The following is a 27098-nucleotide window of genomic DNA, read 5'->3' as shown; positions in this document are numbered from 1 at the left end:
ATCTGAGTCTTATTAGGCCCCAGAGACCTCATCTCTCTGAGCAAAAATCTAATTATATGGGACGGAGGTGTGTGAGGCCCTCTTCCTAAGCCCTAATTGGCCCTAGGGACCCCATCTCCTGGGGCCGAAATCAATTTATAAGGGGAGTGGGCATGCAACCCCTCTCCTGGAGCCTTAACCCCTTGGCCGCGGCGCTAATACACCGCAGCACTGGGAGGTTTGGGGAGTGAGCGCGGCGCCACCATGCTCGTGACGGAACCACAGCATCATGAGTCACAGGCGAGCTGTGCTCATGACAGCGTGGTTCCGTCACGACCCAGCCCACTCACTAATTCGCCCGCACAGGCGGGTAATCAGTGACGCGTGGGCGGAGGGGCCACAGCATGACGGAACCACGCCGTCATGAGCACACGCCGCCCGTGGCTCATGACGGCATGGTTCTGTCATGCACAGGGAAGGGGTTAATAGGCCCTAGGGACCGCATCCCCCAGGGCCAAAAGAACCTTCTTAGTTGGTGTCCACCCAAGACACCTGCCAAGCAACAAAACGTTGAGGACTGCGGGGGAGGCCAAGGGCCCCCGCGGCTCCAGCCAACTCACCTCATGCTGCTGGAGCTGGCATTGCTCCCACCCAGTGGGAGCAGATGATTTTGTTTGCTCTCACTGGGTGGGAGCAATGTGTATCTCCATTCTAGGTATTTGCCACATCATAAGGTACAGTTATGGAATATGCCCATTTCTGTAAGGAACCAAAATACTCTGTAGAGAAGTTTGCTTGCTGGAGAGAATAGCAACGAAGGCCTCAGTTATTGAACAATCTTAAATGATATTTCACCAGTCTCACTGTCCCGAATAACGCCTATTCAAATTATAGAGGAAGCTGAAATGATGCTCCTGTACTAAGACAATGACATTTAATTTTTGTTGCTCACAAGTTCTGTCTAGTAAAATTTCCAGACCTTGGCGTAAAATGCTTGAATGCTCAGTTTAAGGAAACATTACAGTCTACTTTCTTAAATTTGGGGAGAAACCTAGATCAGGACTTGGCTTGCTTCAATAACTGGCTGGTCAGTACCCTGGATATGCTCGCCCCAAAACAATTTATCACCTCTAAAAGAGCCAAACCATTTGCCCCATGGTTTTCAGAGGCACTAAAGGTGGTGAAATCCCTATGCAAAAAAACTAGAGTGGAGATGGAGATCCTCCTATGACAAGGAGGCCAAATCAGGCAGCCCTGAAACATTATCATGCTTCAAATCGGAAAGCCCAAAATCTTTCTTTGGTACCTCCATTTTTTAAGCCTCTAGTGAACCCGAGGAATTATTTAAAATTGTCAACTCCTTCCTGTCTCCTACGGTAATGAAGAATGTTCTTTCTCCCCCAATTGAGCTCTGTGAGGATATCTCCAATTTATTTTAAAAGAAAATTCTGGAGTAGTAAACCCATTTTAAACAAAGTTCTGAATGACTCTCTGGACTTGGCCGTCCTCCCCAGGTGTTTGAAACAAGCCATGTTAATCTTTCTGTTAAAAAAAAACCCTCCTGTGATCTTAAAGTACTAATCAATTTTAGACTCATATTTCTTCTGCCCATGTTAGCTAAACTCTTGGAGAAATCTGTGAATATGCAGCGATCTCACTTTCTTGAATCCAACCTTCTGCATGACACCCAGTCGGGCTTCGGCATGGGTTACTGTGCAGAGTCTGCCCTACTCGAAGATTCCGGAACTCGCAAAGGAAAACCTTGATTTAAATCACTACTTGATCTAGCTTCAGCATTCAATACCATTTCCCACTCCATCCTACTTGACAGACTCAAGTAAATCGTCATCAGAGATCAGACCCTTCTGTGGCTAAAGTCTTTTATTGAGGATCGCTCACAGGCAGTCTTCCTTCCCCCTTTCACCTCCTCCTTGCCTTTTAGGGGGACTTGCCGGTGAAGTTGAGTTCTTTTAAACTGTGCCTGAAGGCAGTAGTGAAATGGATGAATGGAAGCTGCTTCGAGCTTAATTCTGAAACAAAACGAAATCCTCTTCTTTGGCACCAAGACATCTCCGGATCCTAGCAACTGGTGACTGATAGAACTGGGTGCTCCCCCTCATCTGGCCCCTACTGTTAGAAACCTTGGAGTGAAATTCAATTCCAACCATTCATTTGAACCACAAGTCAAGGCAATATCTGCCTCATGTTTTGCAACATTGAAATCACTTTGGAGGATGTCCCACCTTATCCCGGTGGACTCTCCTATGACAATCGTCCATGCACTGGTCACTGCCAAACTTAACTATGCGAACAGTCTGTATTTAGGCTCCCTGCCTGCCTAATGCAGCATCTTCAAACCATGCAGATCTCTGCCACTCGTTTAATCCTAAATATTTCACTGCAAGCCTCTGTCTAAACATCTTTGCCCACTCCACTGGCTCCCAGTCACTAAAAGAATCCAATTTAAGGCTCTTGTTTTTGCTTTCTGGACCTATATCCAAAAGAGCCCCATCTAGCTTGGGAAGAGGATTAAGCAACACCGTCAAGTCAGATCCTTGAGATCGAATAATCCCAAGCTTTTTCGCTACCTCTCATACACAAGGCTAGAAAAGGCCGTAGATGCCTGGTCTTCCTTGCCTCCAAGATGTGGAATGCTCTTCCCCTCCTTTTGTGCTGCAGTCGTTCGGAACCTCTTTTTCAAAACAAATCTTAAAACCTGGCTGTTCAATTCTTGCTTATAAGGCACCTCACTTTCTGACCTTATCCCCTTGCTTTCTTTTCATGTGCCACTAGTGTCGGCACAACTCTTTGGAGGCAGCTGTGCACTATACAAATTTCTTGTATTGTAATGGTTACACCACACGATGGAGCTGCATTGAACATTAAGATCAATGTTCGTTCACCAATCCTCAGTAGCTACACTCCATCTTTTTTCTAATCATTTTTTAAAATTAATTATTTTATATTCTCAATTATAACTTATTTAATGTGTATACAATAGAAATGATTATGCATGGTAACTTGTGGATCTGTCCTTTAACATCAGTTCTACACACAGACCCTTCAAAAAACTACAAAGCGTCCTAAATGATAAGTCATCTGTTGAATGCTGTTTAATCTATGAACTTAAATATATATTTTCTTACACATTAAAAAAGACTGGCTGCTCATTCTTCATTCCACGTCAGGAGAAGAAAATATATCTCCTGATTCACTTTGATATTAACATATTTAACAAATTAGGGCAAATAGATTATTCTATAAGAACCATTTACATGACATGATAGAAAACCTTTGTGTTCGACTTGTGCGTGTGCTTCCCTGTTCGGTAACATGTGCCATAATGGGATCTCAATTTGTTTTTGGCTGTGCTCTTCAATAGACTTCTTGATAAATGTGTCTGCCATGAGGCAGGAAATCTTGGCACAAACAGCGGCAATCACAGGCAAGTGAGAAAGAGAGTAATACACTACTTTACAGTCCACCACAAAGTAATTCTGAGTAAGAGGGTAAAACACCCTTAGTAGAAAGTGTGTGATTGAGTTTAACTGGCTCCCCGGCGAAGGGAAGCTTCTGAAATGATAACATTGACCCTACTGGACATCAACTAACATCCACCAAATAAAAGGAAAAAGCTGGGCAATGTCAGCAAAGTTGGCTGGCTTCTGTACTAAGACAATTTGAAATAATGCAAATCATATTATATACATGGTTATCGATGAACAAATGATGGTTAAAGCTTTTTGCCATCATCAAACACAGCAGAAGTTTACTAACATGAAACTCGAAAGAGACAGTCACCAAAATAACAAATAACACAGAACTTCAGTGTACGGTGGGCTTAATTCACAAAGGAGCAAAAATATAGAGTGATTTTATCTGCGGCTAAGAGTTCGCTCATAAGCGGTCATAGGTGCTGATGGAAAAACCATGAGCTGTATTAGGGTGGCTCAGCTGATCACGGATGAAGCTTAAACGCAAAACATATAAAGTAATGATACCGTCTAACCTAAAATGGATTATTACATAACACAGCCTAAAAGTTGAGGGCTGCTCAACTTCAATCAGCCCATTGACTCCAAGCCTAACTTTGAGTTGTATACAAGCTATTGAACTCTATAAGTTTAGTGGATGAAACACTTAAGTAGAAAATGGTGCCTAACAAAGCAGATACACAAGCTAGCAAGAAGCATAGTTTGCCATGAAAAGACTGAGCTAAACCAAAGTGAGACGAATCAAGGGAAAGATAGAACCCAACCAGAATATGGAGGACAAAAGGAAATTGAGAGGTAAGGCACCAACCATAAATGTTTATGAACTGAATTTAGATTGTAGGTTTAGCTAATCCCAGCAATGAAACACATATGCAAGAAAAAACGTTTCTGATAATTATATTTGATACGATTGGGCTAAGAGGTGACTTCTCACATGAGCTGACCAGAGTTCGAGCCTTGTCTCTTATTGGTCCACCAGACAATTATGTGAGGATCACAATGAGAGGGGCTTTGGCTCCGCCCACATGTTGGGAGCCAGGGGGCACATGGTTTGACGGAGCTTAGGTTCTGTGCTTCCACAAAAAATTGCTTTCCTTCCACACAGCTGTGATCATTTTGTTTATTTATCCAGCTGCCGGAAGTTGACCTTTCAGAGGCGCATGCGTGCAGTTGCAATGCTATTAAAGGGGCTTAGATAACTAGATCATTTACGGTGTTTCTCTCTGGCAGCAGAACAGATGGAATGAGGGCAGTCATAAATGTACATGGATTTTTAGGTCTGGCTTGACAGTGCACTCATAAGCCTGACATATTGGCGTTGCTTCTCTTTAGTGGTCTGTGACAATGTTGAAGCGGACCCTGCTGAATGATTGTGAGCATACATCTATACTTGTTTTCCTTAAAAAAAAAATTAAAAAAATTAAAGTCTGGAGTACTTCTTGGTGTGGGACAATTTGTAATACTCAACAGTTCAACAATTCTGAGTTTTAACGAAATTCAGGTTTTCAGAATATGCCAATGCATTTACAGGCCCACAGATTTCATGAAAGATGCACCCTGTTGAAATAGGGCCTGATTACGAGTTTGGTGGTCCTGGAGCGGGCTGTCACGCCAACGCCCAACTTCAGTACCGCCAAACTCGACCACCTGCCAGATTACGAGTTCTTTTGTTGTCTGGTGGGTGGCATGGCGGTCCCACGATGGTGCAGTTTAACCCCTCCCCTGCTGATGACGGAACCGCTCCGTCATCAGCCGCGGTGGCGCTGTGCTGATGACGGAGCGGTTCCGTCATGGCCCGCCCAACGCTCCTGCGCGGCGCGAATTCCGCGCCTGCGCTGAGCGTTCTGTCGAGCGGGCGGGGCCATGACGGAACCGCTCCGTCATAAGCACAGCGCAACTGACGCTGATGACGGAGCGGTTCCGTCACCAGCATGCGCCCGCCGCATTTCCGCCCCGCCCCCTTAGCACTGCGGCGGAATAGCCGCCGCAGTGAAGGGGTTAAAGGCTCTGAGTGAGCCTAATAACTGCACTGCCGCTCGACTGCCAATAGTGGTGCGTGACTGTAGAGGTGGTCTCTGGACCACTGGAAACACAGTATGTAAAGTAGTATGTTTGGGATCTATAATGGTGCCAAAAAATATTCTGATCATGAGTCGCACAATAATAATGCCTGAAATCAGTAGAGGTAGTTTCTACTATACTGTTTTATTGTGTTTACTTTCAAAGAAAGAAAGTGATAAATAGATACGTCCCATTTTTAAATGTAAATAGTATTGATATTATATTAAATAAAGCAAGATAATTAAATTCTGAAAGAAAACAGTATAATATACAGAAAAGTAAGGTTCGGAAACCCCACAAATTCAGATTTCCCTAATGTCTTAATGTAATGCCACATTTACAAGATTAGTAATCAATACCTCATGATAAAGTTTGGGAAATCTAGAATATTAGCACCTAAGTAGCAAGAGGAACAAAACATCATTGAAGACTCTAACCTAGAATCAAAATTATTATTGGAAACAATTGAGTAGTGAGACATTCCCATCACAACCAGTCCTCTCCATCTCAATTTCCTTCTCACAGGCTCCCCCACCTCAGTTGACTGCAGCTGGTAAAATTGCAGGTACAGGAAGTGAACAGAGCACTTGCCCCTATTCTCTTTATCATGGGGGTTAGGTATCTGAGATGAAGGGCCACCACATGTTGTTAAAGATATGAACTTGACCATGGAGTCTATATATCTTCCATTAATGTCATTTCTCTGAACTATTTGTCATGTGTGAGAAACACGCTTGAACTCCATTTCTGAAGAATACACCGCTTCACCACAGCCAGAGTTGTCTAAATCCATGTCTTCCAGTGGTTCGTATGCCCCATCATGGCCACAGTTGTGCCACAATCTCGAGATCCAATGGGTGTAATGTCTAAGCGGCATGCTTCTTTCATTGTGGTCCATCTGCTCTGCCAGTATGTAAATGGATACTTCTATAGCGCACTACTCACCCGCAAGGGTCTCAAGGCGCTTGTACGAATACCGCTGTGGAACCCATCCTGGCTTTCCCTGTGAGGCGTCCACTCCTGGGCACCCCCAAGGTGGAGGCCAGGCATCCTTAGCGTTGTGGGGGCCGTTGTGGAGATTAAGCAAGCTATTGCCCAGAGTTGCAGAGTGGGACTCCATGATTGGAATAGGCACCGAGGTGAGAATTATCAGGTCTGTGGAATTTTTGAGCCCAAGACCCGCCGAGGCAGGGAATTGAACCCTGGTCCCGGGCTAGACCTCTGCATCAGGGTCTGCCGCTCTAATCATTGAGCCACACTGTATGTATGTATGTATGTATGTATGTATGTATGTATGTATGTATGTATGTATGTATGTATGTATGTATGTATGTATGTATGTATGTATGTATGTATGTATGTATGTATGTATGTATGTATGTATGTATGTATGTATGTATGTATGTTTGGGCTGGACCATAAGATATGCAATATATCACCTTCCTCTTGACTGGAACACCACCAGTGGGAGTCTTTGCTTAAATGTGCTTGATGCAGTTTATGCGTGGACCAGTGCCACCCATGCAGCAATTTGAAGATACGGGATTTCTGGCATGCCTCCCTGAAGGCCCTGCCTGGTGCTTACAGAAGTGTGGATCCATTTTCCCCATGAATAATCCTTTTTGAAGCCTAAGCTGCCTTGATTCTTCCAACATACGTTCTGTTGGCATGGAGTCTAATTCCCTTTCAGGAAGTGGTACAGGCTAGAGACTATTCCTCTGCAGGCACTCCACTTTTCTAGATTAGTAGATGTCCTGAATTTGGACCGAAAACCCGGTGTCACAGAATAAAATTATCTTGCGCCCCATTGGGACAAGAGTAACTCACCTGTATCCAAAATGGATCAAGGGAAATCCAGAAAGGAGTTGGAAATACACCCCATAAAATGAACAACAGAAAATGGGGAAGGTGTTTGTATACCTTGAAAGGGGGTCTGCGGACAATCGGACCACTTGCTGTTGATTTAAAATATTTGTGATGAGCAGAGATTTGTGAATTGATACAAATCATCTTAAAATGGCGGTGAATATTGAATGGTTCTCGAAACTGCTATTGTTTTGAAATGATTGAGAACACTGTCAGAAGTTTCAGGTTTGCAACATTTTATTTTAAGGTTTGAATACTTAAAAAAGGAAGTAAAGCATCCTCACTACCCAAAGGGACACCCATTACAGCGGTCGTGGGTTTGCCCATGGCCGTTGTCCACAGCCAGCTGTGTTTGAGACGGCTGTGCATGGATAAAAACATACTTTATGGTACCTTGACATACATTGTGTACCAGGTAGACCTATATGGTGTACCTGAAATGTGCAGCCCATAGTTCATATATGAATCCCCACAGTGTGCATTTTCCCATGTCACAAATGCTTACCCTGAATGTAAGGTAATGTATTTTAAAATAAAAATGTCTACTTCATGCAAGACAAGAGTCTTAGAGATGGATCACTGATGAGCATTTTCTTGCGAACAGTTTTGTTGCTGTGAGGTGCTGTTGTGTGTCTGTGTTAATGTTTTGTATGATTGTGTTGTGTTGTTTTATTATATTGTGTGCTATGCAATGTGATGGTATGTTATTTGTTTGGTCTTTTGTATTGAACCATTTGCATGTATTCATGTTGTGATGTTCACTTGTGTTTCTATTGCATTATTTAATTAATGTTGTACACTGTTATGTTGTGTGTATTGTGGTGTTGTATTTGCGTTGTGCTCTAATGTTATGATTTGTGTATTGTGGTAAACTCTTTTGTTGTGTTATGGTGTATCATTATCTTGTGCGGTGCTGTACTGCTATGAAGTTGTGTGTTAATAAATGCGTTGTGGTGTAGTGGTGTTTTTTTGTAGAAGAAATTATTGGTGTTTGTCTGTGTGGGTGATTGGTGCTATATTCCCCATAATTGTATGACGTTGTGTACGTCACTGGGAACACTGTGCACAATTATTGTATTGGATGGCAAGTAACCAAGAATGGACATGGGGCTTTTCTAAGGGTGTTATTGGAAAATCAAATAAAACTGCTAACCGTATCTGGTGTGCCTGAGGCCTGGCCTTTGTGGTCACACAGACACAGATCTACCTACACGTCACGTCATAATGTGTGAAACACATAGGCACTAGAAGTAGGTCTGTGGGGGGTGCTGTAGCACCCCCAAAATAACCATGCTGTAGTTCAGAAGGTCACTGAGCAGTAACTTAGGGGCAGATGTATCAAGATTCCGATTTGCGAATTCTAAATAGCGATTTTTTTTTGCAAATCGCTATTTAGAATTCGCAAAATGGAATGTATGTACAAAATTGCTATTTTTTTGCGATTCCTTAATATTCTTTATTTGCGAATTCGCAAATAAGGAATAATTTCCAATGCATTCCTATGGGCCAGGAGGCCCATAGGAATGATAGTGCAATAATTCTCAAATTGCGCATTCGCAATTTGCTAATCGCAATTTGAGAATTATTTCAAGGGTGCAGGGGTGTCTCAAAGACACCCTGCTGCACCCCTGAAAAGTACATGTGTGTGCATGTGGCACACATACATGCCCTATGGGCATGTATGTGTTTCACATGCCACCCTCACAAATGCCAAATAGGGCATTTTTAAAAGAAATCGCAAATTACCACCAACTACAAGTTGGTGGTAATTTACGATTTCGTAACACAAATGCGCTATTTCAAAAAGTTACATACATATCATTTAAGGAATCGCAACATTTGCGATTCCTTAAATGCTTAAGCAAAATAAGGAATCGCAAATTATTGCGATTCCTTATTTTGCGATTTTTCGATGCATATGAAAAAATGCTATAATGCCTTTTGCGAGTCGCAAAGGCCGAAATTCTGCGAATTTCGGCCTTTGCGAGTCGCAAAAGGCTTGATACATCTACCCCTTACTTACTTATGCCTACTACCCCTCCTGGGGTATACACCATCAACCAGGACTCTCAAGCCACTGAGCAATAACGATGCCTTTAAAGTTTGTTTAGATCTTGTCGCATTTGCTATGCGGTCAAAGATGGGTCAAATGTCAGGCTGCGTCTCCTGACAAATTGCTGCTCATTCTTTTAAAATTGACATTGGTGTTTACATTTTCTTTCTCTGGCTGCAAAGTGAGAGGAATTTGTATAGTAAACACTCTGACAATCTTGCTGGAGTACAGGGAATGTGAAAGGAAAGACTGTAGGATGGCATTTTTTTTCTAACACGCAATAAAATGTAATATCTGTAAATGAAAGGTACAAATATTTCAAAATGTATCAGCAGCACTGTAACGCATAAATGAGGCACATTTTTAATTCTGTATAACAGAGATCATCCCTTGGCTAGCACACTAATATTCTCATACCTATACACATATGTTCTTATATGAACAATAAACTGTATAAGTTCCAAAACTATCCACACATCTCTTAAAAATTACAATTTTTTATTTAAAAAAAACCACAAGTGTTATTGCTAAGATACACATTTGTCAAACCATAAGAAGCCTATACATCATGGTCACAGAGCACATACACATAGATGTCGTTATTACAGTACAGTTTAAAAACAATTCATTAACACAATTTAATACATTAAAACAATTAAAAAGAGCAATAGTAAACTTTTTTACACTAGATTGTAAACAGAGAAAGAAATCCCATTGGGGGAGAGACAAACAAAAGACATCACTTTTAGTCATAAAGGTTACACATCTGAGAACCTGCTTTTTTTAAATCTAAACATAGGCCCAATGTCTTCTAGACTTCCAGGTCAGATTGGTTCTCTTGATTGTGTATTTTGCTGCGTCGACGCGTTTCGATGGCTATTTAGTGATACACTGCCATCTTTTTCAAGACTTTGTAATTAGTCTCTCCTATAGTCTGGGCACTGGGTGGTTGCCACTGTCCAATATATAACTTTTCACATGACAGTTAAAATTCTAAAATGGTGTGTTCGCATCCTCAATACTCCGGACATTTGCTTCCTCTTAAGTACGGCAATCTTATTTTAAACAACGCGATTCCTCGAGTCCGCCTGTCCTTAAGATTCGTTTATTCCATAGCCTGCTTTTCCACTTGTTTCAATATTATCCTCCTAATGGGTATCTTCTCTGGCGGGCACTAGTTCTTTGTTCTGAGTAACCCGGGTCGGTAAAAATGCCTCCCAGTTTATTTCTTCTAAAATTGAATGGGCCTCCTAATGGGAAGTGGTATCGATATCCGGTTTCTTAAGATGATATCGGCTAGCTTGATTGGACTTTGTCTTCACCCGGCTATCTTGTACGCATCGGCGTTCCACTCCCTTCTCTGGCTGTAGATTCCTGGCGGTTCGGCTCTGGCGGCTCGGCTCTGGTGAAAAAATGAATCCGAGCCGAGCCGCCAGAGCCGAACCGCCAGGAATATACAGCCAGAGAAGGGAGTGGAACGCCGATGCGTACAAGATAGAAGACAAAGGCCACTCAAGCAAGCCGATATCATCTTAAGAAACCGGATATCGATACCACTTCCCATTAGGTGGCCCATTCAATTTTAGAAGAAATAAACTGGGAGGCATTTTTATCGACCTGGGTTACTCAGAACAAAGAACTAGAGCCCGCCAGAGAAGATACCCATTAGGAGGATAATATTGAAACAAGTGGAAAAGCAGGCTATGGAGTAAACTAATCTTAAGGACAGGCGGACTCGAGGAATCGCATTCTTTAAAATAAGATTGCCGTACTTAAGAGGAAGCAAATGTCCGGAGTATTGAGGATGCGAACACACCCTTTTAGAATTTTGACTGTCATGTGAAAAGGTATATATTGGACAATGGCAACCACCCAGTGCCCAGACTATAGGAGAGACTAATTACAAAGTCTTGAAAAAGATGGCAGTGTATCACTAAATAGCCATCGAAACGCGTCGACGCAGCAAAATACACAATCAAGAGAACCAATATGACCGGGAAGTCTAGAAGACATTGGGCCTAGGTTTAGATTTTAAAAAAGCAGGTTCTCAGATGTGTAACCTTTATGACTAAAATGTATGTCTTTTGTTTGTCTCTCCCCCAATGTGATTTCTTTCTCTGTTTACAATCAAGTGTAAAAAAGTTTACTATTGCTCTTTTTAATTGTTTTAATGTATTAAATTGTGTTAATGAATTGTTTTTAAACTGTACTGTAATAACGACATCTATGTGTATGTGCTCTGTGACCATGATGTTTCGGCTTCTTATGGTTTGACAAATGTGTATCTTAGCAATAACACTTGTGTTTAAAAAAAAAAAAAATTGTAATTTTTAAGAAATGTGTGGATAGTTATGGAACTTATACAGTTTATTGTTCATATAAGAACATATGTGTATGTGTATGAGAATATTACTGTGCTAGCCAAGGGATGATCTCTGTTATACTGTTTAAAGTACTCTAATCCCCTGGTTCATAAGCGGTCCCTCCCAAAACCTTTAACATTTTTAATTCTGCATTATAAATATTCACAGAAGCCCGTTTTCCACACATCATATGTGTGCAATATAGTTTTAGCAGTAAATACATCTATGCAAATGTAATAGCCATTTCAATGGAAAATGTGCTTCCTGTAAATAACAGTGCACTACCACACGATGCTTTAGTTATATATTTTGGTAACAGTGCACTCCAAAATGCATCACTGGACTCATACCACACCCTTGCCATTCTTCAGCTGAATGGGCGTGGCTCATTTGCTACCTTAGTCCCTATGACTTCAGTCAATAAACATTTATGACCGAACCACCACTATGAAAATTGTTCCAGCAAAACTAGCAAAATACATAAAAAATACACATGGAAAGTGGGTGCAAGCGAAGCCCACGCCTAGTTGTCATACAGGTCAATGCTAACGCAAACACATGGCACGCAATAAGTTGTCATGAAAAGAAGGCAAATGCATCACTAATTATGGTTGTGTTTGACTAAACTGATACAGACTTTTTGCAAACTACAGTTACAACGTAGCACAAGAGCGTGCGTCATGTTCTAACACATATAGCGCTCAAACTAATGTTTAGAAACATAAGCTACATTAAAAAAAAGGGAAGCCATAAAACCTTGTTTCATGTTTGCCAACTTTTGAAATCAGAAAAAATTAACGATTTCAAAATTTAGGCTGTACCAATCCATAAGATTCATAAATCTGTAAAAACGAATGCAGTGCTCTGCAAACAGTAAGGTTAAAAAGGAGTTCATTTTTAGGAGCTATCACACAAAACCTGGAAAGACATGAAATTCACAGGTTAATCTTCGCTTCCTCCATCATTGTACTCCCTTAGACCTAACTCTCATCCGTTCATACTCTTTCCAAACTTAGACAGATTTTTACACATCCAGTTCCATATTACACAATGCCCACTCTAAGGAATTATAGCACTAATCCTTACACATGAATTGAAAACCACAAAGGCGTATAACAAGAAATCCAAAATAGTACCATACACCGGCATATAAGAACTATGTTTTAATATACGCTAACTACAGACAGACCCAAGTGTTAAGTTAGTCTGAAACCATTCACAAAATACAAGTACCTTCATAAAGAAATAGTTGCACAGTTGTCTTTTCAATTTATTGTCAGTCCAGCTAGATAGTTACCCATTGGTGTAATCTGTTACACGCTGCACGTACTCAATCTAATTCTCAATTTATTCCCCTTTCCACTACTGACTGCGAGAGGGGAGTTGGAGTTGAGCTTAAGTGAATTACACTGGTGTGGTTTAAGGTAGAACTTAACTTGTGAATGTCATGTCTTTGTAGGCTATGCATTCGCCATTGAGAACATCACTGACAACTTTACCCATCCACCTACTAATTTTAGTTTGTGTTGGTATTATATCTGTGTGTGCATATTTTATTCTCTCACACACTTATTCTATCTCTTGCTGTCTCTTTTTCTTCACCGGTTGTACCTCTACGCTTCTCTATCCGACTCTTTTGTACAATCTTCCTACATCTCTTGTTTCTCATCCTCTGTCCTCCTCTCTCTTTATCTTTTGTTTCACCCCTCTCTTCCGTTCTCTTTTTCGCTGTTGTAAACTCTCAGACCGTTTACTTTGTTCTCCTTCTCTGGCTCCCCTTTCTCCAGTAGTCTCTCGCATCCTCTCTTTTCATTGCTCCTACTCTCCCCTCCTACTTCCCCGCGCAGCCCCCACCCCCTGGAGCAGAGAGGGATGAGATCACAGATTTGGTGAATGTAGGGCACAGGGATGCCTTCAGCGCCGGGAGGCAGTTTCCATGGGAACGGGTAATTGAGTGAGAATCCTCCAGGAGCCGCTTAGAAGCTACTCCGCCTAACTCTCCGCTGTCTGCTGCTCTCCTCCGTAGCACCGTCTCACTCTCCTCATCCCAGCCCTCTGCCCATCGCTGGCTCTCATTTCCTCCTCTTCCCTCTCATGCTCTAGCCATCTGTCGCCTCCTCTGTGCATAGATACGCAGCCCCCCCCCCCCCATGTCTACTCCTTTCTTTCTAGGCACCTCATCGGCCCATGATATCACTCTACGTCGTTCACCCCCTCTCGTTCACCCCCTCTCAGTGACTCCCTCTTCTCTGTATAAATCGCCTCTGTCACTGTGTCCCTAATCCCATTCTTCACCCTTCTTCTCGCCACTCCTTTATCTCATTCTCTCCCCTCAGTTTTTTTTCTCTAACTCCTTTCATGTCTTTTTCTCGGTTTCTCTACTCCGTGTTCTCCGGCTGTTTTCTCGGCCCCTTTCTGATGGTTCTAGATTGCATCTTTTTCGTTTTCCTTTTCCATATCGTCTTCCTATCCCATGTCTTTTTGATCAATCTGTTGCCTCTTTGATCAATCTGTTGCCTCGCTCTAACACCCTTTCTTCTATCCCTTTTTCTCGTGCATCTTTTTTTTCTTTCTTTACCCCTCCCCTTTTTGTGTGTTGCTCTTGCCTTCTCTTTCTTTCGCTCTTTCTTGCCCTCGCTTTTGTTTGTCCCGCCCTCTTTACTTTCCCCCAAACCCTATCCTTCACTCCCTCTAACTTTGGCTGGCTTTTCCTTTTGAGTTTCTTTCTCTACCAGGCTGTCTCTTTAATGTTGCCACTTTCTCTTGTATTCCCCTTACTCTCAGTGAGAGTCGATGCAATCTGCTAATGTGTTGGCTGTGTGCTTGGGGATGCTCGCCCCACCAGGCTTCCCTCCCTCAGCCGCGCTCCTTCTGCGCCTTCTTATACATTAGTAATCACTTTTGGGTTATTTATGATCTCACTCACATTAAGAAGTGCCCACTGCACAGGCGTGCGCAGTGCCGCATTTGGGGAGGTGTGGGGGGCTGTGTATGGTACTGCAGGCCTTGGAACTGTAATTATATAGCGCTTACTACCCCTGACGTGGCGTTGAAACGCTTTTCGGCGATTAGCACACTACTCCGGAACCCAAAGGATTAGTGATGGATTACTACAGGGAAATACAAGTCGTTAATTTGAGCGGCGGACTTGTGAGTCTGTTAGTTTGATTGAATAGGATAAAGGAGGGATGGAGAAGGGAAGAGTCTAGAAAGTGTTATTTGGGAGATCAAAGTAGCCTTGCACTCTGGTAGGACCAGAAGGGTAAGGCCTGTGGCACCACTGGCTTGTCGGCATAGTACACCCTGCGGAACCACTCCCAAGGCAGGGGAGCGCTGCTTATGGCACGAGGTTCTGACTCTGGGAGCACGGTTGGCAACTTGACTATTGGGTCTAGACAGGGCTCAAGTCCTATCAAAAGAAGTGGGGGGACTGACAATATGCAAATTACCCCATGACGTCACGTACTGAACGTGTCCCAATGTCTAAAAAAATTGCACCGGGACAGATTCAGCTTCTTTCTGTGGGGCCCAGCTTCTTGGTAGGGGGGACGGCGTCCACCCTGTGAAAAGAGTGGGGGGACGCCGTCCACCCGCGTGGACCCCCGACTCGAGCCCTGGGTCTAGAGATTACGGTCTGTGACAGTACAGACCGGTCCAAGGAGCTTGTGTGTTTCACAACTGCCAGCACTGTCTGTGGCAAGACTGGCAGACCAGGGACAAGGGCCTCTGGAATGACTTCCAGCAGGGGTGGAACTAGACCCGAACTTCTTGGGGTGGGGGCTGTAAAAGGTCAACCAAGGGAGGCAGGGGCTAATGGTCTAACACTTCCACTAATGGGATGGAGCTATCCTTAGAGGAAAGAAAAAACATATAACTTGTGTATTTTAGGTATTTTGCTCAAAATGTGATTACAGCAAAAAAGTTTTAGTGGATTTTGACAATGTTTATAGGCTACTGATATGTTTTAATGGATTTGGCAATGTTTTATAGCAGGGGTCTCCAAACCGGTCCTGGAGGGCCGGATCCATGCCAGATTTTTTGGATATCCCCATTGAGATACATGTAGTAATTTTAAAAATCTGGCATGGATCCGGCCCTCCAGGACCGGTTTGGAGACCCCTGATTTATAGGCTACTGTCAAAGATATTTAAAAAGGCAAATGTGTGATTTGACAACTAAAAAGCAGCTTCTACTGATTTCGATACAAAACATTTTAGAACCAGTTTTTTGCAAAATTGTTTCAAGACAAAAGCGATTTTTTGGAAATGCTCCAAAACTTCTTTTGGTGGAATAACATTGAGCCAGTGATGGAACAATAGCCCCCGAAGTGTGTGGGGGGGCTACTTCCAGGGGCCCCCTCTGACACTGTGCACGGACGGGCCGGAGAGCTCCTGAATGGGTCTGGAGCGTGGTGGACCCCCTCCATGTAATTTGCAGGGGGGCCCTCAAGTTTCATTTCACCACTGTATTGAGCTCTTTAAATATTTTTAATTCCATCTTCAGAAAGGGATTGCTGGCTGACTTTTGACCAAAATTTTGTTTTCCATCTTCTCATCGGGATGTTGCAACATATGCTTGTTTGAAGCCGCACACGCTCAGGGTTCAGAATATTGAGCTTACTGGGTTAACTCACCTGATTGTGGGATGCGTGACTGGTAAATCTAGGGCTTGATCCCTAATGCATCTTCCATTACTGCGGCGATTAAAAAAGTGAGTACCTCTCAATTGGCAATTATTCTGCCGGGTATGTATGGTTTCCTAAATCAAAATCAAATAGTAAATAGCTTCCCGCATTGAGCTATTCTCACATGAGGTGAATGAGCTACAGCCATGCAGGAAGCCACTAGCAAAAAAAAGGTATTTGCCTTGAAACAACTGTGCATCAAATGGTGCTCTAGCATGCAGAGAGCACAATTATTCCTTCAATCTGCAAAACACATGTCATATGGGGCTGATGGGCGATGCCCTGCAAAGAGGTCATTAAAACAGAATCAGAAATCAAATCTCTTAATTACATATGTAATAATAACAAAACACATGCTTTCAATTCTACTTCAAACATAAAGCATCACATTCACTAAAATATCAATGTTGTTATTCAACCCTTCAGAGTCAATGTGCATTATAAAATGCAACATTTATTATAACATTCTCCAAAATTCTTTTTAGATTGAGTATATTGTCTGTAATGGTTGTTCCCAGATGTCTATACCAATTATCGCAATTAGCCTGGCCTGACTAGCAAAAGGGACACCTTTGAATTGTGTACAAAAGAGACATGTTGCGGACAAAATACTTATTAGGTTGTAGTGTAACAATGGAACAAGTAGTGTCAAGAGGAAGGACACAGCAATGCAATGCCTACACAAGGGGAGCAGGGTGTACTCCCTCTGTATAGACCCTGTCCTGGAGGAAAAATACACAAGCAATACATTAAAATAAATTCTACATTTGTCTTACAGTGCACTCAGAGAAACCAGTCACAGAGGTGTTTGATTTAGGTAGAAGAGGTATGACTGCCTAGAAATAAATTATATGTTCAGGATTCACATAGCTGAGCTATCTCTCAGTCTCCCCATAAGTCAGGTGCAAGACACATATCCTAGACCTCAGATGGCAGTGCTCCATCAACAAAAGTAAGAGCTACAATCCATCATTTCTTCTCAGTTTCTTCTAAAATTGCCACCTGCCCTTCCTTTAGTGCCTGAGGGCACATGCTAAATATATTGAAAAACCTATATCTGCAAAATAAGAGGGAGTTGTTACTTAAAAAGTGCAACATACACCCTCTGACATTTTGACACTGAACTGACTAAAAACATCAGAAAACATGATATCTAAAAAGGGATTCAACAAAGAGGTGAGAGTTCACCATGATGTCAGTGTTGTCCGCAGGTGTAATGATGGACATATTCTCCAGGACATGTCTGTAGTTCTTACATTGCTGGTCGATGTTTGTGCTGAACACTTTCTTATTACCTTTCATGTCTCTAGGGATGTGCGGAAGTTCAAGGAGACCAAGAAGCAGTTTGACAAAGTGCGTGAGGATATGGAGTTGGCCCTTGTGAAGAACGCCCAGGCACCGCGCCACAAGCTGCATGAGGTAGAGGAGGCCACGGGTACCCTGACCATTACACGCAAGTGCTTCCGGCACCTGGCGCTGGACTACGTCTTGCAGGTGAGCTTGGCGTGATCGTCATGGATTTGTTTGGCCCTTATAGTTTTCCAAGCCACCATGATGCAAAAAAAAAGGTGACTTGTTAGGAGGACGTATTTGGTTGGCAGAGTCCTTATGCATTTAATTTTAAATCAAACCTCGTTCTTTTATAGAACCTGTGATTCAAAATATAGTACACCATGTTGTTAAAATGGTAATAAAAAGAGAAATAAATTAGAGAAAAGACACATTTTCATTAAAAAAGAGGTTATAAGTCGGCCTCCAAGTGTCTGTGCCGTAGAAGGAGTGGTAGGGCGGAATACCTAAAGAGCCCATAATCCCACTGTGGTTGTGTTACAGCCTGACTTCAGTCTCCATATCAGTGACTATCAGTGTATGTCTGATTCCCAAGAGGGTTTATTATCTGTATTTTTTGTGGTTCCCATATTAAGCATGTTCTTCTTTCATTTCAGATCAACGTCCTCCAGGCTAAGAAGAAGTTTGAAATCTTGGACGCGGTAAGAGCCAAAGTTGGTGAAACCCTGAGGATTGTCGGTTCCCCTTGGCTCTGATGCCAGTGTTGTCCTTTCTATGACCTACCAGTATTGATCTACAAGTTTCTGATCATTGACCTTTTATTGGCATCTGGGGAGTAACCAGCAAGTGGTGTCTGAGCATTGACTGATTATTGGTGTTGCAGCAGAGACCTATAATTTCTGTCTGGGCAGTGATCTGCCATTAGTGACTGGGCAGTGCCTTTACTTTAATGTCAGAGAAGTCAATTATCATTGTTGTCTGAGCAATGATCATCCATCGTTGTCCTTTCAGTGACCTGGCAACAGTGTCTGAGAAGTGATCTGCCATCGGCATGTGAGCAGTGAGCTATGAGTGACCTGCAGCGATATCAGAGCAGGGACCTACCATTGGTGGGTGAGCAGTGACCTATCATTGGTGTCTCTGCTGTGACCTATCATTTGTGAATGAGCTGGGACCTATCATTGGTGTATCTGCTGTGACCTATCATTGGTGAATGAGCTGGGACCTATCATTGGTGTCTCTGCTGTGACCTATCATTGGTGAATGAGCTGGGACCTATCATTGGTGTCTCAGCAGCGAACTATCATTAGTGTCTCAGCAGTGAGCAATCATTGGTGAATGAGCAGGGACCTACCATTGGTGGATGAGCAAGGACCTATCATTGGTGTCCCAGCAGTGGCCTATCATTGGTGTCCCAGCAGTGACCTATCATTGGTGTCCCAGCACTGACCTATCATTTCTGTCTGAACAGTTATCTGTTAGTAGTGCCTGAGTAGTGACCTATTGTTGATGTCTGAGCAATGGCCTCTCAGCGGTGTCTGCGCAGTGACCTTTACATGGAGTTTGTGCAGTGACCTATCATCGGTGTCTGAGCAGAAAACTGCCAAGGGTGTTTGAGCAGTGAGCGATCATTGGTGTGTAAGTAGTAAACTGTCAGGGATTAGCCCGCGCTATCAGAGCAAGGACCTCTCATTAGTGTTTGAGCGGTGAGTTGTGGTATATGAGCACTGATTTGTCATTAGTGTTTGTGCAGAGAGCTGCCATTGGTGTTTAAGAAGTAGGTGTCTGTGGGCAGCCGCTGGTGTCTTTGAGGTGACTTGTGGTTGAGTAGTGCATGGCCTCTAATGTGGTGTTGGAGATGTGTTGTGCTGAGCAGCGCCCAGGCGAAGAAAACACTGTCAAAGATGCAGCTATTTTCGTGGCATAAATGTAGATCTGAGGTTTATAGTTGGAAATCTACCTCTTTCCATGTGGCTTCCCCTGATCCCAAGTCTTGTTTTGCAGATGCTGTCCTTTATGCACGCTCAGTACACGTTCTTCCAGCAGGGGTACAGCCTGCTCCATGAACTGGACCCTTACATGAAGAAACTGGCAGCGGAGGTAGGACTTCTTGCAGCGTCTCACAATATAATTAGTAACCTTTCCTTTATAGCGTACCCTCCTTCATTTAACCATCTACCGTCTCTCATTTGACCAGATCCCACCCACCTATAATCCACTACCGCCTCATGTTACCCTATACCATCCCACACAAAAGCTCTACCATCTCTCTGCTGACCCTATACCATCCCACACAAAAGCTCTACCATCTCTCTGGTGACCCTATATCATCCCACACAAAACCTCTATAATCTCTCTGGTGACCCTGCCATCCCACACAAAACCTCTACCATCTCTCTGGTGACCCGATACCATCCTACACAAAACCTCTACCATCTCTCTGGTGACCCTTTACCATCCCACACAAAACCTCTACCATCTCACTGGTGACCCTGTTCCATCCCACACAAAACCATCTACCGTCTCACTGGTGACCCTCTTCCGTCCCACACATAACCATCTCCCGTCTCACTGGTGACCCTGTACCGTCCCACACATAACCATCTCCCGTCTCACTGGTGACCCTGTACCGTCCCACACATAACCATCTCCCGTCTCACTGGTGACCCTGTACCGTCCCACGCCTAACCGTCTACCATCTCACTGGTGACCCTGTACCGTCCCACACATAACTATCTATCATCTCTTATATGAACCATTAGCCTTCCACACATAAGTCACTACCGTCTCATAAGTGACCATTTACCCTCTCCACACCTGCCCACTACTGTAACACACATGACGCCATAATACGCATAACTATGTACCCTCCCATACAGAATCTTCAAGAACCAACAAGGGACCGTGCACCCAACCACAAAAAACCCTCCGCGCTCCCCCAGTTATACTGTGCCAGACACAACGCTTTCCCCCATATGGAATCCTGCAGCACCGAACATGTGTACTCGTATCTGACCATAGAGTATCCTACACTGTCCCTTAAGTAACACCCCACTGACCTTGTACTGTACCAATTAATGGCGACACTCCACCACAGACAGCCCTGAATCATTTAGTTAAATCACTGCCCAGGCAACACTCAAAGCTATATAGAAAATCACATAACAGGTGCCGGTGACATAACCCAACACTTTATATTGAATCACCCAATACACTCCTGCATGTACTTTAGCACCCTCATACAACGAAACAGTAACCTTTGATTTGGGAGCCTGCCGCACCCTGCCGCACCCTCTACCCTTCTACGCAGGGCTCCCCTTCCGATTACACACTTAACATTCACCCCCTCAGATGCAACTCTGTAGACATTTACATGCAGCCATGTACTTTTTCACTTTACAATGCCATGTCATGTGCAGATCTGTACCTTCACCTATCACACCTAACCCTTTATTTTAACATGCTTAAAACAGTACTCTCCCATATGTAACACTATGCTGCGAAATGTAACATTGTATCCTCTCACATGCAGCGCCCTTCCCTTTCACAGCGTATACAGTAACATGCAACACTTAACTCCATCCAGTAGCGATGATTCTAAGTATAGGTTGTTCCCGCTTTACAGTCTTATGTATCTACACAACTGGTTCCGAAGTGCAATTGAATATGTGGCCTTGTTTTACCCCGATATATCGGAGTCCACAGCTTTTTCCTGTTGCAACCTTGACTGTTCATAGACTGAAGTATTTTAATCTTAATAATCAATGGACAGGTTCACACACATTGAGTCCTGGACTGTCGGCACATTGTCCTATTTATCAAATCCCCTCCAAGGCCACAAGAACAGAACCAAACCATTAAACCACCTTCAAGGCCATTAGCACACTTCCCTATTACAAAACCTCCTTCAAGGTCACCAGCACATTGACCTACTGTCAAACCACCCAAAGGCTACAAACATAAAGCCCTGTTTTCACATCCCCACTGGAGCCACCACACCACAGCCCTACCATTAAACCCCTTCCACGGCCAACAGCGCTCCGCCCTTCCATTGAAGTCAGAGCCAGCAACTAATAACACTTCAACCTAACTCCAGACCTGGAAGCTCCAAACAATATCATTTATTCCCGTAGTTGCCATCACTCAACATTACCATCAAGCCGCACATGCCAAACTCCAACCTGGGGGCCCACAGTGCGACACCCTGCTATTGAACCCCCCAGGATCGCCAGTTGAGACATATGATACCATAGTTGGATTGTGTTTCTAACGGATTTGCTTTCATTTTTCTTCTTCTAGTTGGATCAGCTGGTGATCGACTCTGCGGTGGAAAAGCGGGAGATGGAGCACAAGCATGCCACGATACAACAGCGGGTAAGTGCGGTCTGCTGGATGAGGCGCGTTTGGAGAGAGCCTATCTGATTCTGAGATGACGTTTCATGCTGTCACAGGAGAATGTCCCATGAGTCAGCTGATTGGATGGAGGAGGAGGAGGACTCTAGCTTAGGACCCACTTCCAGTGTGCAAGAACAGGAGAAAAATTAGATACACATTACTGAGAGTGAGCAGAGTTATAGGAGCAGTGAGTAAGTGCATGTTGGCAATCAGCAGAACTAAGTGCTTTGAATCAGTCGTTCGAGTGAGGAGAGTTGGAGAAGTCTGAGTTACAGGTTATTCACCACAGAGCAGGGTGATCTTCGAGTTAGTTAATGTTAATGTTAGGTGGTGTTTTATATAGCGCTCGGCTACTCCGGGGAGTGTCCCGGCGCTCTATGGCCCACAACAGAAGCAGGGGCAGGCAGAGAGAAAGCAAAGCCTACTGACTGAATAACCAGGACTTCAGGCCCTTTCTAAAGGCCAGCAAATTGGAGTTCCTGCGAAGAACAATTGGCAGAGAATTCCAGAGTTGAGGCGCAAGGCGCTTAAAAGATCGGCCCCCAGTCCGTGCTCTTCTTATAGCTGGAACCACAGCAAAAAACTGTGACGCTGATCTCAAAGATCTAACAGGAAGATAGGGAGCCAGACGTTTTGGGATATATTTGGCCCCAGAGGCATTGAAGGCCTTGTGGGCCAAAGTAAGTGCCTTAAAAACTATCCGTTTACGGATAGGCAACCAGTGTAGGGACTGCAAGAGGTCAGATGCTTTCGTTCGGCTATGTAGGCCAAAAATGGCCCGCGCAGCCGAATTTTCGACCACTTGCAGCCGTTGCAGAAGATACTCCGGCAGGCCCAAATACAGGACGTTGACATAGTCAAACCGTGACCCAATGAGGGCCTGCACCGTAATCTTCCTATGCGCCAACGGGAGCAGAGGAAGAAACTTATGGAGCATCTTCAAAAGGCCGAAGCATTCTCCAGCCAAGCCAAGAATCTGAGGCTTCAGTGTCAAAGTAAAATTATTTTTTGTTTTACTGACGATTGGGAGAGTTCCCAGAGCAGGAAGGTAGTGTGGGAAACTAAGTGCTTTGAGTTATTTCTCGGTCAGGAGAGCTGACTGAGATCTGAGTTACTAGTTGCTGACAGCACAGATGGGTAATCCTTGAGTGAGTAGTTATTGGTAGTCAGTTGAACTCCATTTGTTGAGATAGTTTATGCTGACTGTGAGCAAAAGATGTATTAACAGTTACTTACTGGTCAGCTGGGAAGTGATTATATACTAGTGAATTGACTACAGAATTATGTGAGCATTATGCTAGTAGTTACTGACAGTAGAGGCGAGGGCTAAGCTAACTGAATTATTCACAACTAACAGCCCGGCCGCACTGAGAGCATTGAGGTAGCTGTTACTAACCGCAGAGCTGAGAGCACTGAGTCATAAGGAACTGACTGACAGCAATGCACAGAGAGCAATGGATTTGCAGTTACTACCAGCATATCTAAGTGCAGGAGTCAGCAGTTACTGACAGCACACCTGAGAGCTTAGAGTTAGTGACTCCTGATGGTCAGCAGTGCTTAGAACACTGAGCTATCAGTTACTGACAAGCAGCAGACACAACTGCAGAAAGTTAGTTGCTGCTGACAGTCAGTAGTACTGAGTGCCTGGAGTTAGTCGCTACTGACACTCAGCAGTACCGAGTGCGAAAAGCTGTCACTAACTGGCAATAGAACTGGGAACATTTCCTGACGTGGTATCATAGGTTGAGTCCCTCTCTCTCACACATTGATGATTTTCCTGCTCTTGCTGTCACTACTACCTAATGTCTCTCTACTGCAGAGGTCTTCAAACTTTTTGATGCCGAGACCCCCTTGTAAAACCTTTTTAGGCATAACGACCCCCTTCCGACAAAAGGTTCTAGAAACTGGTACTCCTCATCATCAACTTTTGACAACCATAAATGCGCCTGTTAGACCTCATCACATCCCTCGATCATTCATCAACCCACACTTTCACACATCCATCCATCCACCCTTTCATCCTTCCATCCATACATCCATCCTTCATCCATCCACCCTTTCATCCTTCCATCCATACATCCATCCTTTACCCATCCACCCTTCCTTCCATCCACCCATCATTTATCCACCCACCTTTTCACACATCCATCCATCATTCATCCATGCAACCTTTTATCCATTCATACATCCATCCACCCTTTCATCTTCCCATCCTTAATCCACACACCCTTTCATCCTCCCATCCATACATCCATCCTTCACCTATTCACCCTTTCATCCATCCATCCACCCATCCCTTCATCCATCCATCTACCCATCATTCATCCCCCCACCTTTTCACACATCCATCCATCCATCCTTCATCCATCCACCATTTCATCCATCCATCCTTCACCTGTCGACCCTTTCATTCTTCCATCCATACATCTATCCTTCACCAATCTATCCTTCATCCATCCACCCTTTCATCCTTCCATCCATACATCCATACATTCATCATTCATCCATCCACCCTTTCATTCATCCATCCACTCATCATTCATCCACCCTTTTCACACACCCACCCATCCATACATCCATCATCCATCCATTCACCCATCCTTTACCCATCCACCCTTCCTTCCATCCACCCATCATTCATCCACCCACCTTTTCACACATCCATCCATCATTCATCCATGCAACCTTTTATCCATTCATACATCCATCCACCCTTTCATCCTCCCATCCAACCTTCATCCATCCACCCTTTCATCCTCCCATCCATACATCCATCATCCATCCATTCACCCATCCTCTACCCATCCTCCCTTCCTTCCATCCACCCATCATTCATCCACCCACCTTTTCACACATCCATCCATCATTCATCCATTCAACCTTTTATCCATTCATACATCCATCCACCCTTTCATCCTCCCATCCATACATCCATCCTTCATCCATCCGCCCTTTCATCCTCCCATCCATCCACCCTTTCATCCTCCCATCCATACATCCATCCACCCTTTCATCCATACATCCATCCACCCACCCTTTCATCCATCCACCCATCATTCATCCCCCCACCTTTTCACACATCCACCCATGCATCATTCATCCATGCAGCCTTTTATCCATCCATACATCCATCCACCCTTTCATCCTCCCATCCATACATACATACATCCTTCATCCATCCACCCTTTCATCCTCCCATCCATACATACATCCATACTTCATCCATCCACCCTTTCATCCTCCCATCCATACATACATACATCCTTCATCCATCCACCCTTTCATCCTCCCATCCATCCATCCTTCATGCATCTACCCTTTCATCCTTCCATCCATACATCCATCATTCATCCATCCACCCTTTCATCCATCCATTCACCCATCATTCATCCACCCATCTTTTTACATATCCATCCATCATTCATCCATCCACCCTTTCATCCATCCATCCTTCATCCGTCCACCCTTTCATTCTTCCATCCATACATCTATCCTTCACCAATCTATCCTTCATCCATCCACCCTTTCATCCTTCCATCCATACATCCATCATTCATCCATCCACCCTTTCATACATCATTCATCCATCCACCCTTTCATCCATTCACCCTTCATTCATCCACCCATCTTTTTACACATCCATCCACCCTTTCATCCATCCATCCTTCCGTCCGTCCACCCTTTCATTCTTCCATCCATACATCTATCCTTCACCAATCTATCCTTCATCCATCCACCCTTTCATCCTTCCATCCATACATCCATCATTCATCCATCCACCCTTTCATTCATCCATCCACTCATCATTCATCCACCCACCTTTTCAGACATCCATCCATCCTTCAGCCTTTCATCCATCCATCCACCCATCATTCATCCACCCACCTTTTCTGTGCCTCTCTCATGGGGGGGTCAGTATCTCTCTGCATCGTCTTCCTTCTTCTTTCCCACTCATGGGAGGGCATCTCTGTGCCTCCCTGCTGGGGGCGGGGGACGTGTCACAGGACCCACAGCTCCAGGTGCATAACATCCATTGAACTCAAAGGGCTACACTACAGCCACTCCCCCAGCCCCCCCCCCCGCCCTCCCCCCACCAGCTCCCCCCAGCTAGTGTATGTCCTGGCTGTAACAGCTTCAGGGACACACACACTGTCACACCCAAGTACTTGACAGGTCTTCAAAAGACCTTTTACTTCTTAATGAGGCGTTGATGTTTTTCACACCTCGGTGTGAATTAGGCCTCCACCGTGAGCACCCTCAGCCCAATGCCAGGAACTGCACTCTGCAGAATCTGCGACCCCCTTCCCAGGACTCCACGACCGCCCTGGGGGTCGCGCCCCACAGATTGAAGACCGCTGTGTCTACTGCATGTGCTCTTCACAGGGGATTTCTCGTGTCCTTCCATTTGGCCAGAGACACAGCTTGGCCCCAGTGGAGGGAGGGTGTCCCCTGACCCATCTAGGTCTATGATGCTGCCACTGGTGAGAAGGCAGCTCTGGTTTCCTCTATATCGGTCTCAGAAAACACAGCTCACTGGCTTCCTCTGTATAGTAGCGCCCTGTTGTTAAGGGGGGAGGGGGTCCCACCATTACCACCTTTTTGCACACATGAAGAGTGTCTGTCCGGCTGAGCAAAGGTCAGCCTGACCGGCACTTTTCATGTTCGGGTCAGGCAGCTAGGCGCTGCACATGCTCTAAATGCTCAGGTGCCTGGCTGGCTGAGTCAAACTTTGCCGGGCTGAAGATTTCCCTGGCCTGCTGGTGTGACCTGTTCGCCCTGCAAAGTTCTTGGAGGTCCTCCCCCTCATATCGAGGGAGCGAGTTACAGTAGACTCGGACCCGGGTGCTTCAGTTTTAAGGCATGAACTTCCTAGGGCTGATTGCCCATCAGTAGCAGCTGGTCACAGAGTGGAG

The 27098-nt window shown here is 44.3% G+C and overlaps 1 protein-coding gene across 1 annotated transcript in view; it reads left to right on the top strand.

Annotated features, from left to right (window-relative positions):
* The window catches only part of LOC147665045 (arf-GAP with coiled-coil, ANK repeat and PH domain-containing protein 3-like), a 236057-nt gene that overhangs the window by 166227 nt on the left and 42732 nt on the right, over positions 1-27098 (top strand). Inside the window, exons 6-9 of the mRNA XM_086949796.1 lie at positions 17811-17994; positions 18447-18491; positions 19795-19890; positions 22090-22164. Of these exons, the coding sequence (XP_086805922.1) occupies positions 17811-17994; positions 18447-18491; positions 19795-19890; positions 22090-22164 (400 nt within the window). The remainder of the gene's footprint in view (positions 1-17810; positions 17995-18446; positions 18492-19794; positions 19891-22089; positions 22165-27098) is intronic.

The sequence above is a fragment of the Lissotriton vulgaris genome, unplaced genomic scaffold (genome assembly GCF_964263255.1).
Source record: "Lissotriton vulgaris unplaced genomic scaffold, aLisVul1.2 SCAFFOLD_584, whole genome shotgun sequence".
In the NCBI taxonomy this organism is placed as follows: domain Eukaryota; kingdom Metazoa; phylum Chordata; class Amphibia; order Caudata; family Salamandridae; genus Lissotriton; species Lissotriton vulgaris.
This window is presented reverse-complemented; position numbering and strand designations above follow the sequence as displayed.